At 40.9% G+C, this 13,330-nt stretch overlaps 1 protein-coding gene across 4 annotated transcripts in view; it reads left to right on the forward strand.

Annotated features, from left to right (window-relative positions):
* DOCK5 (dedicator of cytokinesis 5) overlaps positions 1–13,330 on the forward strand; it is a 180,498-nt gene that overhangs the window by 157,708 nt on the left and 9,460 nt on the right. For all 4 annotated transcript variants that reach the window (XM_016148166.2, XM_016148169.2, XM_016148168.2 and 1 more), the window contains 7 exons: positions 1,781–1,862; positions 2,840–2,924; positions 3,384–3,470; positions 5,351–5,527; positions 9,144–9,227; positions 9,843–9,980; positions 11,463–11,629. In XM_016148166.2, coding sequence (XP_016003652.1) covers positions 1,781–1,862; positions 2,840–2,924; positions 3,384–3,470; positions 5,351–5,527; positions 9,144–9,227; positions 9,843–9,980; positions 11,463–11,629 — 820 coding nt within the window. The remainder of the gene's footprint in view (positions 1–1,780; positions 1,863–2,839; positions 2,925–3,383; positions 3,471–5,350; positions 5,528–9,143; positions 9,228–9,842; positions 9,981–11,462; positions 11,630–13,330) is intronic.

Below are 13,330 nucleotides of genomic sequence, written 5' to 3' on the forward strand. Positions count from 1 at the left end.
GAGGGCATAGACTTCTGGTCCTGAATTCTAGATTCTAGATAGAGATGTTTAGCTCTTTTTTTTTTTTTTTTTTTTTGTAGCATATACTGATTTATTGAAAGATCATTTATGTGCTTTCTTTAAAAAAGCTAATACTAAGGGCTCCATAACAATTATTTTTAAAACTTTCTAATGTGTTTTATGCCCAAATAAAGGTGCTATAAAGTTGAACAGTGTTCTAAGGGAGGTCTATAAGACAGAGCCAGTATGGCATGGTGGGTAAGAGAATGGGCTCTGGAGGCAAACTGCCTGGTTTTGAGCCCCAGCTCTGTAACACTGTATCACTTTGGGCAAGTTTCTTAATTTCCTTGTGCCTCAGTTTTCTCATCTATAAAATGAGGATGATGATCATTCTGCCTCTGAGTTCTTACAAAGATGGAATGAGTAAATATATGTAAAATATTTGGAACAGTGCCTTGTATGTAATAAAAATTTACTATATATTAGCAATTATTATAGATAGAGATTGGTAAATAGCCGCTGAAAGATAGGCAATAATAATAGATCACTAGACAGACGTACCTTTTAGAGCAGTAGTAGCCTGTTAATACCCATGGGACGCTTGGAAAAGAAAAGGCTTCCAAAGGGTAAATCTTTGGGTTATGGAGGTTCAGAAAACAATTGAGGAGCATTCTTGGTGTGAGAATGAAAAGAGATCTTTAAAATTTTGATTTAAACACAAGTCCTGGTACTCGGCCTTCAGTAATTTCTTCATAGCCATTTGACCTTGACCAAGTTGCTTAATTTCTCCAGGCCTTGGTCTTCTCATCTCTAAGGTATGAGGGCAAATCTGTTTTCCCTAAAACACCTTGTAGCACTTCCGTGAGGACAAAAATAAGAAGGAGATGACTTATGAAAAAATATTATGTAAGCTCTAATAGCATAAGGGTTAGCCCAATGGTCCTCAGATTTTATTATACATAATAATCACCATGGAGACATTCTAATTTAGCAGCTGTGAATTCTAACTCTGCATTTTGAATAAATCTCCAGGTGGTTCTGGTACAGGTGGACTGCACACTTCACTTGGAGAAATACTGGTAGTCACTGTTAGGTCTAGACCTTAAACTGTCGTTTAAGTGCTAAAGATTTTGAAATACTATATCTGCACTGGTAAGAACAAAAAAGTCATTTCTGAGACCAAATTATTAAATCAGAGAAGAAGTCCTCACCACCGGGTTGGTTTTAAAGCCTGACTTCACCATTCACCAGTTGTGTCATCTGGGTTTTCCTAGATCTTCAGATTCTTCATCAGAAAAAAAGGATGTTAATAACATCTACCCAGTAGTCATTGTATTTATTGGGGGTAACATTTTCAAAACATCTCGTTTGGTGCCCAGCTATGGCCCTCAATAAACAATGGTATCCAGAGCTACAAGAACTTTTACTGTCCAGGCTCTGGGGTCTGGCTACTTCAGAGGGATGCAGTTCAAAAAGAAATGAGTTAAAACAATTTCCAACCACCGTTTTAAAAATATTTCATTGACGTGTATTTTTCTTTATTTTCCTATGGGAAGATTTGCTGGGTGTCTGACCAGAAAATGACTAAGAGGATGACTTAATAGGGCATTCGGGTAATATGTAAGGGATCCCCATTTTCAACGCGTTCCTGGCATGTGGTAGAAAGGAGTGGTCAGTGCAGGTGCCATTTTCATCTGTAAAGCAGGAGGAGCAAGCAGCGCTTTCTGCCTGGGAGGGCTCCTCGGCCCAGCCCCTTTTGCTTCCTTAACGAGCTCCTCAGACATGCAGTGCTTCACCGTCAAGCCAGTAATGAGCTTGCCGCCCAGCTACAAGGATAAGCCAGTTCCAGAGCAGATCTTAAAGTAAATGGGTTTTGTTTGTTCCTAAAAACATTTGCCTCTCATACACTTTACCTAGAAGTACATCAAAACCAAAGTCTTCAGTTCATTACAATTTGGAAGATCTGTTGTCTTAGTCCATTCAGGCTGCTACAACAGAATACCATAGGCTGCATGGCTGATAAACAACAGTTTGGCATTTATTTCTCAGAGTTGAGGAGGTGGGGAAGTCCCAGATCAAGGCACTGGCAGATTCAGTGTCTGGCGAGGGCCTGCTTCCTAGTTCATAGATAGCTATCTACTCACTGTGTCTTCACATGGTAGAGGGAGCTCCCTGGGGCCTCTTTTATAAAGGCGTTAATCCCATTCATGAGGGCTCTACCCTCATGACCTAATCACCTCCCAAAGGGCCCAGCTCCTAACACCACCACATTGGGTATTAGGATTTCAACATAGGCATTTTGAGGGGATACAAACATTCAGACCATAGCAACTGTCTGTTCCATTTCCAGTATAAGATAAGAGCTTGGTAACTCAAAGGAATTTGGGGATTTTGTTTTTTAAACAGAGGGGAGGAAATGGGGAAATTCACTCTAAGGTTTCGGATCCCCTATCTCTTATTTCCACTCAAAGGATTCACTGGTCAGCAGCTGACCTCACCTTGCCTGGTGAATTCCCCAGTGACTGAATTTAGCTTTCTCGAGAAGCTAAAAGGCTAGTTTAACTGTTGTAAAACTACACAGATGAGATTGCAAACATGGGCATATGTATGTATACACTTTCAAATTGTGAGCTGTGAGATAGATTCATAGATAATAAAAGTAAGACATGCAGTAAAATCAAATTGCGCCCACTCCAGCCTTCATTGTGGAGACTGTCGGTTTTGAGATAGCTCAGTGGGCAAGACTGAGTCTGTGTAGGACGCAGCCCCGGTTGCGCTGCAGTCAGGTCAGGGAGTGGTTCTAAGAGGGAGCGACACGTGTGGCTGTGTCTTCCCCCAGCTACTACAGAGCCAACGAAGTGCAGCAGTTCCAGTATTCCCGGCCCTTCCGGAAAGGAGAGAAGGATCCTGACAACGAATTTGCCGTGAGTCCACCCCTTTGGCCCTCTACTTAGAGGTAGAATTGACATCCAGAATGGCAGCCTTCCACCTAACCAGCATATACAGCAGAAATGGTGGAAGGAGAGAGGTTTCGCACGCTTACTATGATGACGCAGGCCATCATCTCGGTGGAAAACACTAGACTGGGAGTCCAGAAACTGGGCTCTGTTCCTGGGCCTGCTACCACTATGACTCTGAGCAAGTCTGCACCTCAGAGTTGCCACCTAGAAGGTGAGAGGGCCTAAGGATAGGATCCCTTTCAGCTTTCAACATCCAGAATCCTCAGCTTTAACATACAGAAGCCTTACATTTTGGGAGAAAACACGGCCCCTTCTCTAAGGAGACGGTGGAGAATGGAATCTCACTAAACCGAACCAGAGAGTTTTGCTGTTTTAAGAGCCCAGGAACTAACCCACATTTTCCCTTTCCCTCCCTCCCTACAGACCATGTGGATTGAAAGGACCACATATACGACCGCGTACACCTTTCCTGGGATTCTCAAGTGGTTCGAAGTCAAACAGATTTCAACAGTGAGTCATTTGAAACTGGAACTCAGAAAAATCTTTCTGTCTCCAAATATAATAAGAGCCTTTGTTAAATTCCCCCCTCCAGTCCTCACGAGCTCTCCTCTGGCCAGCTTCGTTTTCCAAAAGAGAAATGAAAGGCACACTTGTCTAAGAGAACGCCTTTGTAAAACTGATGTTACAACACCAGCCCTAAAGGTTACTCACAGTGAATGACTCTTTTGTGACCAGATGCATGTTGTCTCCTCGATGATCCTGCCAGCACCCAAAAACATTTTTGGAATGCTTCCTTTGAGTTTCCTGTCAGTCACATTCTTCTCTCTCAGAATATTTCTGCTTTTATTCTTGGCTAATCACATCAGCTGTCATCCTAGACTCTTCCATCTTCATCACTCCCCAGAGCTGCCTGTTTTATGTTTTTAATATTTACTAAATCTGTTTTCTTTACTTCCAGACCCCATACCATACCTGTTCTTAGTCCCTCATTCATCCCCAGGTTGATGCCATTGAAAAAGCCCCTTGCTTGGCTTCCCTGCCTTGGCCTTCTGAGGCCCGTTTTCCTCAGTGCCTCAGAGTGTGGTTTCCATAGTGAAAACCTGACTGCATCACATTCTCATGCTTAAAACACTTCTGTGATGGCTCCCCAGTGCCTAGAGTGTGGAGTCCATGCTCCTTAGCACATTAATGTAGAGTCTTTGTGACTCGGCCCTTCTACCTCATCTCCTGTGGAATCTTCTGGAACTAAACTGCTCAGTTCATGCTCTTTCAGTTATCCATGAAATTGGGTCATTTTTCTCAGCCCAAAGTGCCTTGTCACCGCTTTCTATCCTAACTCCCACCCACCCAGATTGAGTTTAGGCACCAGCAGCTTCTCCAGGAAGCCACCTCTGAAACTCCCAGACTTAGATGCTCTTTCTCTGTGCCCGGCGCATCTTGTGCTTATTTCTAATGAGTCACCTACCACGTCCACATATCCTGAAACCCCACTGAAACCATGAGGCGCTCCCAGCCATGAATTATATCTTAATCACTTTTTTTAACTGTGATGCATAAGCACAGTGCTTGGCATAAAACAAGCATTCAAGAAATATGTCCTGAACAAATCTGAACTGAAGTTCGATGTGTCCCATACCTCATGGTAAATTATTACTCTTCAAGTATGAATATGATTTTTAGACAGAGCTTTTTGGAATGAAGTCTGGAGTGAGAAGTCGTGCTGACTGATAATGGGTAAAGTTAAAAAGGAGACAATTTTTCTTGAAAACTTTTTTGAAGACATGTCCGCAGGAGTGCTCTCTGAATCTGTATTGCATCTTGTTTCATTTTCATCCACAATTCAGCTAAATATCTAATACATCCTATTATTTCTGACTTTTGTTAACCACGGAAGCCATACTAGGATGAGTTATGTACGGTCTGAGTGGATGGCTTCCCAAATCACTTCCTCTTCTCGTGGAAGAAGCATCAGACCTCTCACTGGTGAACATTTCTGTTGTGCAGGAGTGTCTCGGAGCAGGTATCCTGTTACTCTATTGTCACTGAGCCCAACAATGTTTGAGGAAGTGTTGCTTCAGAGGCAATCATTATTATAGCTCCAGTGTTTTTCTTTTCAAAATTTCTGTATACACACATTGCCCCAAAAAAAATCATTATCATGGTTCCAAATTTTAAGTCATCCTTGTACTTTCTAAGGAGGTTTTTAAAAAGCTTATTTGGCAATTTACCAACACCATTTCAAACAAGTGTGGTATCCTAAGAAACAAAACCTTGGCAAGCAAAATCTCACTCTTCCATAGCTTCCTGGGGATTTTATACCTTTTGAGGGGGATACAGTCTTCCCTGTGGAGCTCACAACGTGCCCTTTCTCTCGCTGTTCTCTGTCACAGGAGGAAATCAGCCCTCTGGAGAATGCTATCGAAACCATGGAACTCACCAATGAGAGGATCAGCAACAGTGTTCAGCAGCATGCCTGGGATCGGTCCCTGTCGGTGCATCCTCTGTCCATGCTGCTCAGTGGCATCGTGGACCCGGCCGTCATGGGGGGGTACTCCAACTACGAAAAGGTGAGCTGGGCCCAGTGACCCCACAGGGCTCCAAGGGCTGGGTGTCTCCGTGCCTCCCTCTGTGACGTAGTGCAGCCGATGAATTAGTTTCTTACCACTTCTCTGAGAGATCTTCACCCTCCCTTTTTTATGAATGGGCAAATAAAATTAATGAAAAGCTTGTCCCCAACCTCACACCTTCTGGAGATCCTCAGCAACCCAGGCAGGGTTAGGCCACTGCATGGTAAAGAGTCACCAAAATCAACCCAATACACCATAGCTGGTTGATTCACTTGCTGTTCCTCTCCCCCTCTCCCGAGCCCCCGGGGAGGAGGCAGCATAGTGGGGACCCCACAACCGAGGATGCTCTGGAGATGAAGCAACATCTGTGGAAAAGCAGAGCCACATTCTGCTTAGAGTTAGCCTTTAGGAATCTGCACCCCGACTTGGTGGGACGGAGCTTGTAGGCACGGGTGCTGGCCTTGGCTCTATGGTTAAATACAGTTAAATTACTTCAACTAAGTTATTCGAGGAAAACGTGAACGGAGTGCTCACTGCATGCGAATCCATTGCATAGGGTTTGTTTGTAGCACCGTTTACAATGGAGGTGATGCCTTCAATAAGTAGCATTCAGCCAAGTATAATTAATAGAGGTAGTATTTTTTAATTGTTAGGTACATTTTCAGTGGTTAAGCAATTTTGGAGTCTTCTTGCCTGTAAATAAACATCGGCTAGTCCACCCCCATGGAGTAGCGTGGAGAATGAATGGAAAGGAGAGGAGATGGATGTGAAGAGCAAACGGACGTTAAGTGGGCTGATTCTCATTTCCGTTTGTACACAATGTCTCAGGAAGACCAGGGGCTTGAAAACCAGTCACTCCTATGACCCAGTCCTTGCTTCCTATTGGCCTCTGTGTGCCCTTGGGTGACATACTTAACCCCTCTGAGCTCCAGGTGTCTTATCTGAAAAAAAAGTGAGGAAAATACTTTAACTCACCAGAGCAACTTGAGGGGTAAGGGAGACATTCTAGTATAAGGACATAGAACACTTGGCATGCAGTTGACACTGGATCACTCTCGGCTTTGCTCCTGCCCCTTTCTGTCCACTTGGAAGGAATGTGTGATTTGACTGTTCTCCATGAGCGGTGTTACAGTAGCTGCTGTAATAATCTTCTCTGAGAAGGACCCAACACCAGAGGTAAATTCTGGTTTGCCCATGTTAGGTTTCAGTAAGAATTTCCAGTGTTACAATGGAATTCCATACAAAACTCAGATCCAAAATCTTCTTTTTTAATATTATAATTATTTCAGTGTTTTTTAATATTATAATTATTTTAGTTTTTTTCCTATAAACTATCTGATACTAATTTTAATGTGTTTTTCCAAGTATCAATTTTTTCAGAATGCCCCTAAACTCAGATTCATGCCTGCCAATATCTGCAAATACTATTTAGCTTCGTATAAAGTTTTTTCTAATGTGACCATCTTCTAATTAATGAAAAAAAAAAGGAAAAGAAGGATATATGGACAAATATGTTTCAGTAACTTTAGCTTGAAATGCTAGTTTATTCTTTTAATTACTGTGTATGATTTTGTTTATTTCTAAACATAAGACAAAGGTAAAGTCATTGATCACTTGTTGTTATCACTCGGGGAACCCATCCTTACCTACCTGACACAGGTGACCTGTTTCAAGGTAGCTCTTTAATCATTGCCTCAATGATAAGAACTCAGGAACCATTGGCTCTGTATCCCTAGAGAGAGGCAGGATTTTGTGAGGAAAAGTGATTTCAGGGCACTCTGATGTTCCCTGACTCAACTTGTGTTTTATCATATATCAAAAAAACTTCTTTTAACTTTCAAAAATTTAAATTTGCCTGTATTTGAAAGGTACAGGTAGATGAAGATTTAAGCAAATACTACTTTTTCATTTATGTTGACTGTCCTTCTAAGTATGAATCTGGCTAAAAAGAGCTGCTTTGAAAATGTGCCATCCTGCTCCCTATAAATATATTTGATCCACATATATCTATAGTCTCTGTAGTATTAATTCATTAGAGCTGCCATTAGGAAGTACAACCAATAGGGTGTCTTAAAACAATAGAAGGTTGTTGTCTCACAGTCCTGGAGTCCAGTGGTCTGAAATCAAGGTGTTAGCAGGTTGAGTCCCTCTGAGGGCTATAAGGAATAATCAGCTCCCTGCCCCTCTCCCGGCTTCGGGCAGGTTGCTGGCAGCCCCTGGCATTCTTTGGCTTGGAGATGACTGTCTTCTTGTGTCTCTTCTCACAGTGTTCTCCGTGTGTGTGTGTGTGTGTGTGTGTGTGCGCGCGCGCACACGTGCGCACGCGTGTGTGTGTATGTCTGTCTGTCTATCTATCTCTACAGTTCCCTTTTTTATGAGGAAATCAGTCCAGTTGCATTAGGGGTCTATCCTACTCCATCTTAACCAATTACATCTGCACTAATCCAATTTCCAAGTAAGGTCACATTCTGAGACACCAGGGCTTAGGACTTCTTTAGGAATTTAAGGGGGTTGGATGATAACAGTTCAACAGGGTAACACAGCTCCCCACAGGATAGGGGGTTTGCATGTATTATGTTCTCCACACAAAATGGGCTGATCATTTTTATAACTGTAGCTATATCCTGTAGTTTCAGGAACTATTGGCTGCAAAGAATGGGGTGGCTTTTCTAGTAGTGGAGCAGAGGAGTGAGGGGGAACTTTGCAGGCTGGTCTTTGAAAGCACTCTCAGAAATGAAGGTTAAGGTACAGGGAGGGAATATGTAACTCCTATTTTGAGCTCGTGTTGGAAATGTTCACTACAGATTCTCTTTTATTTCCTAACAAATCCTGTCTTTAAAAAATAATCTCCCATTTGAAAGCTATATTTATAGTTTGGGTTTTATTTCCTTATTATAGGGCCTTAGCCATGGAGACCATAAGTGTTTATTGATGACATGAGTGACATGGTCTTGACATATTAAAAATATAACCTGCATTTAATATTTTTAAAATATTTTTACATCTATAGCTCATTTTGTCCTCAAAATAGCCTTTTGGATGAGTGATTAGTAAAAAATGCGGATATTAATCTTCACTTAATGTAGGAAAAAACTAGTACAGCCTATATCACATGGTAGAGCAAAAAATTATCAGCCACATCATTAGCCTATTAACTTTTTGTTCCTTTATAATATCTATATACTTAATCTAATGAATAACCTTCCGATATTGCCATTTGGTCTTTTCTTAGTTCTTTAGAAAAGTTAATTTAAGGAATGACATTCTGCTCTGCTGCAGTTTATTGTTGGGTGTGTGTGTGTGTGTGTGTGAGAGAGAGAGAGAGAGAGAGAGAGAGAGAGAGAGAGAGAGAGAGAGAGAGAGAGAGAGAGATTGAGAATGGACTCTTGCTTGGAGCTACAAGATTTCAGAAAAACCACAAAACAGCACATACTTTCTAGAATTGTTCACTACAGTACAAGGGCAGTCTCAGGGAAGGATTGAATATTTCCTTATTCCTAGTTTGTCAGAACAGAAGACATTTTTCGCCCTTCTAGGTTTCCCTCCCTTTCCTTTAGAGTCAGATACACATATAGGTATGTGTTTTAATTAGTACTTGCATTTGCTCTGCTTTTAGGCTTTTTTCACAGAAAAGTACTTGCAGGAGCATCCTGAAGACCAGGAGAAGATTGAGCTGCTAAAGCGACTGATAGCATTACAGGTATGCCTCACCGGAGGTGCGTGGCTGGACGTCCTTCCACTTCACCGCATGAGTCCAGGGTATTCCCTATGGCTTAAATCTACAAGCCCCCTTTTAGGGTTACTTTTTTTCTGACCCTTGGAATCACATCCTACATAATTGTTTGTCAAAGCGACCTAGGAATAGCCTTCCATTAGACTGCACAGGTCGAGAAGGGCCTCTTTAGAGATGAGATTCAGGTCTCCCAGTTTTTCTGGCCTGTATTTTCAGCTGAGAGATGTTGGCCAGCTTTTCTCTCTCACACTAGTTCAGTGAACAGTGGGAGAAAACGCAGCCATCCATTCAGCCTAAGGCTTAAACCTCAGTTTCTCATCCACGAAAATGCTCCTGGGCTCAGGTGGGTTCGCCTTGTCTGACAGCCCTTCCCAGTTCAGGGGTTGCTTGTATCCTCAGTGTGTGTATTTCTCAGCATCACTGACCCAAGGGCTGCAGCTCCCAAGCCCTACACTGACAAGTAGCATTATCATTTGATATGTGCTGCGTCTGCCTGCTTACCTGGCCGTCCCCACCTGTACGCTTCCCCAGTGTTCAAATCTAAATTACCCCTCTCCCTAAACCTTATTTCATTCTTTGTAGATGCCTCTGCTGACAGAGGGGATCCGCATCCACGGAGAGAAGCAGACGGAGCAGCTCAAGCCGCTGCACGACCGGTTGTCGTCTTGTTTCCGGGAACTCAAGGAGAAAGTGGAAAAGCTCTATGGGATTATAACACTGGTAGGCTTTGTCTAAAACTATATGCTTTCTTCAGTCTCTGTTATCTTTTATAATATTGACCAATTTTTCAGGTGAGTCAAAATAGTATAGCATTGGCATGAAAATGCTGGGGGCAGGTCAGAGAAGGCATTATCTACCGTTGATGACCATCAACCATCCTAGTGCTAGATGAGGGAGTTCTCCAACTTGAATGACCCTCGAGAAGGCTTGGAAAAACCGAAATTGCTGGGCCACAGCCCCAGGGTTTCTGATTCAGTAGGTCCGGGGTGGGGCCCGAGTACTGGTCGAGGGCCCACACTTTGAAAACCACTCTGTTAGAAGTCGGGCGCTCCTAATCCCAGACACTGGTTGTTCCTGTCCTGTCTAGCCTAATTCTTATAGTTTTTCTAATATATATTTTTTTATTTTGATGAAAAGTTTACACTTTCACACCTTCTAAGGGGAGAAAAATTGCAAAGAACATTTTATTAAACATGTAGCTGATTTCATAACGTTTTGACAGTTCTAACACACTTCTCACAGCTATAATTTTCTTCTTTTCCTCCTGAGAAGTTGGGTGGAGAAGTTGTGCTAATCTTTTTTCTCCAACAGTTGATTACATGCTTGGTTCCAGCTTTATTTATCTGCTCATTTAAACATGAGTTTACCCTGCTCTCTTTAATGGTCTTATTCTTGAAACCCCGATTTTCAAATTCTTTTTCCTTCAATCGTAGCTCTGAATTTTTTTTCATGCATTCCTCTGCCCTGTCCTCAATCCTCTTTCTCTACCATATTTTTCTTTAGAGTATCTTTTTGATCATCTTTTTCAGTCATCCAGGTGTTCAGTCATGCATTCATAAGAATTTACCTCCTAACCTACTTCCAGTTAAGAATTTTCTTCCAGGAGCATTTGCATTTGTCTTTTACACAAGTTCCTAGATGGCAGAGACTGTGACTTTTATCTTACAAGTTTAGTTTTCATTAGACACAGGTCAACGTTTGCATGTAAATTTGATATAGTGGCATATGGGGATAACTGATCCTACTGGAGACATTTCTCATGAAAATAGATCAGTGTTCCTTTACTTCCTAAAATTCATTAGATTGAGTGTCAGGTCTGTAGTTTCAATCTAAAACTCTGCTATTTGGCCAATATTCCATTTTTTAAATGCCCCAAAGAAGCTAAGCTGGAGAGGCATGCAGAGTTTTGCTGTTTTATTGGCGCATAATGAACATCTTGTTTTTTTTCTCTCTCATGTGGCTGGGAGCAAGTTATGGTGAATTTTTCTCTAATTTTAGAAATAAGATAGATTTAACCTAAGTTGTGTATATTATTATGAATATAAGTATTTGCAATATTTGACTAAAGCAGTACAGGCATCAACCAGTCAGAATGGGGTGCTGGATAATCCTTATGATCGCCACAGACAGCAGGGGATCTGCACCTGTTCATATGGGCTGAATTCCAGGCCAGCTAATCACGAGGGGTCATGTCTTCTCCAGCCACCCAACTTGACTGAGAGGAAGCAAAGCCGCACAGGGTCCATTGTGCTACCCTACATCATGTCATCTACGCTGCGAAGATTGTCCATCACCTCGGTAACATCCTCTGTGATTTCCACCTCCTCTAACTCATCTGATAATGCCCCTTCCAGACCAGGATCTGATGGGTAAGGCTTTGATCTTTAATTGCCAGGAGAGGTGGGATAACTCTTTAATAATGTTTGCCTTTGGTCACGAAAGTGAAATGTGGTCAATTTAGATTTATCATCCTCCTAAGGGGAATAATTCAAAATGTATGGGTTATTAGCCTTTGGGTCATTCTAATTGCCTGTCTCATGAGGAATATCATTATTTACATAATGATAACAACTGTTAGGAAAATGGACCAAAAATTACCCATAATCCTGTCCCTTCCTATCACCTACCCAATCACATCCTGATTTATTTTTTTCACATTAACTCATAGTCATTGCTTGTTTTTTTTTCACCATTTCAATTTTCAAAAATAATTTTTAAATTGATATTTATTTTATGAATGGGTACTATAACCCCATGACAGGAAATTTGAAAGATACGAAAGGATGTAACATAAAACCTCTCCCATCAATCCTTGACTCCTGACTTATCACTACCAGTCCCCAGAGGCAAGTACTGTTAGCATTCAGGTTCTCGCTGCCTTCCCCGCAGCTCTTTATCCATACACAAGCAACACTTAAATAAATATTCTTCCCCACACTTTCTTTTAACATGAACGGCAGCATTTAATACACTGTTTGCCTTGCTTTTTTCATTTACCGGATCTTGAAAATCATTCCATTTAAGAACATAGTTTTCTCTTTTTTTTTTGAGCTGCAGCCACCTCATGTTATGTACCATGATGCGTGGTGACAGTCCCTGTCGATGGACATTTAGCTGATGTGGCAATGTTATTTTGTAAATATACAAGTATATGAGAAAAATTCCCAAAGTGAAATGGCTCTGTTAAACCTATATATATGCAATTTTCAAAATATTTCCCGAACTGATTTCTGTAGAGATTATACCAATTTACAGTCCCACCAGCAATATACAGAGGGTGCCTGGTCACCCAAACCTCTCCACTAAATTGTTTATTATTGGTCTTTTTGATTTTTGGAATCCAATAGATGGAAAATATTTTCTTAGTATAGGATTTTTGTTTTGTTTTGATTGCTCTTGTTTTGTAGGAAGTTGATCATCTTTTCATTCTTTTAGTAGCTGTTTGTTTTTTATTTTCTGTGAACTATAGTCAGACATTTTGTGTACATTTTTCTTTTGGATATTAGCCCTTTGTCTCTGATATGAGTTAAAATATTTTCCCCAATTTCTTTTTTGTCTTCTGACTTTGCTTCTAATTTTTTTTGTTGTGCTGATTTTCATATGCAAATAAATTAATATTTGATTTTGTAACTTCTGAATTTTATATTATAATTGAAGGGTTTCTCCACTCCTAGACTACAAAAACAAATTAATTGTAGAATTTCACTATTCACATTTAAATTCGTGATTTTTTTTTTTTTTCTTTTTGGAATTTCCAATATAAAGTGTGAGATATGGAGCTAACATTTTTTTCCCTCAGGAGGCTACCCACATCTCTCTATAACATTTAGTGAGTAATCCATCTTGTCTCTACTGATCTGAAATGTCAACCTTATTTTAAAAAATCAAATTCCTACATGTCTTTTAGTCTATTTATGGACTTTTTTCCCCCATTTTTTTTGATCCACCTGTGTGTTAGTGCAGTAGTGCTGAACAGTTTTAATTATTATAGATTTTAAAGGTTTTTAACTTTATAGAAATCCTTTTCAGAATTTACCCAGTTAGTTTTACTCATTGCTCACTTTTGGCAT

The sequence above is a fragment of the Rousettus aegyptiacus genome, unplaced genomic scaffold (assembly GCF_014176215.1).
Source record: "Rousettus aegyptiacus isolate mRouAeg1 unplaced genomic scaffold, mRouAeg1.p scaffold_m13_p_16, whole genome shotgun sequence".
Classification (NCBI taxonomy): Eukaryota; Metazoa; Chordata; class Mammalia; order Chiroptera; family Pteropodidae; genus Rousettus; species Rousettus aegyptiacus.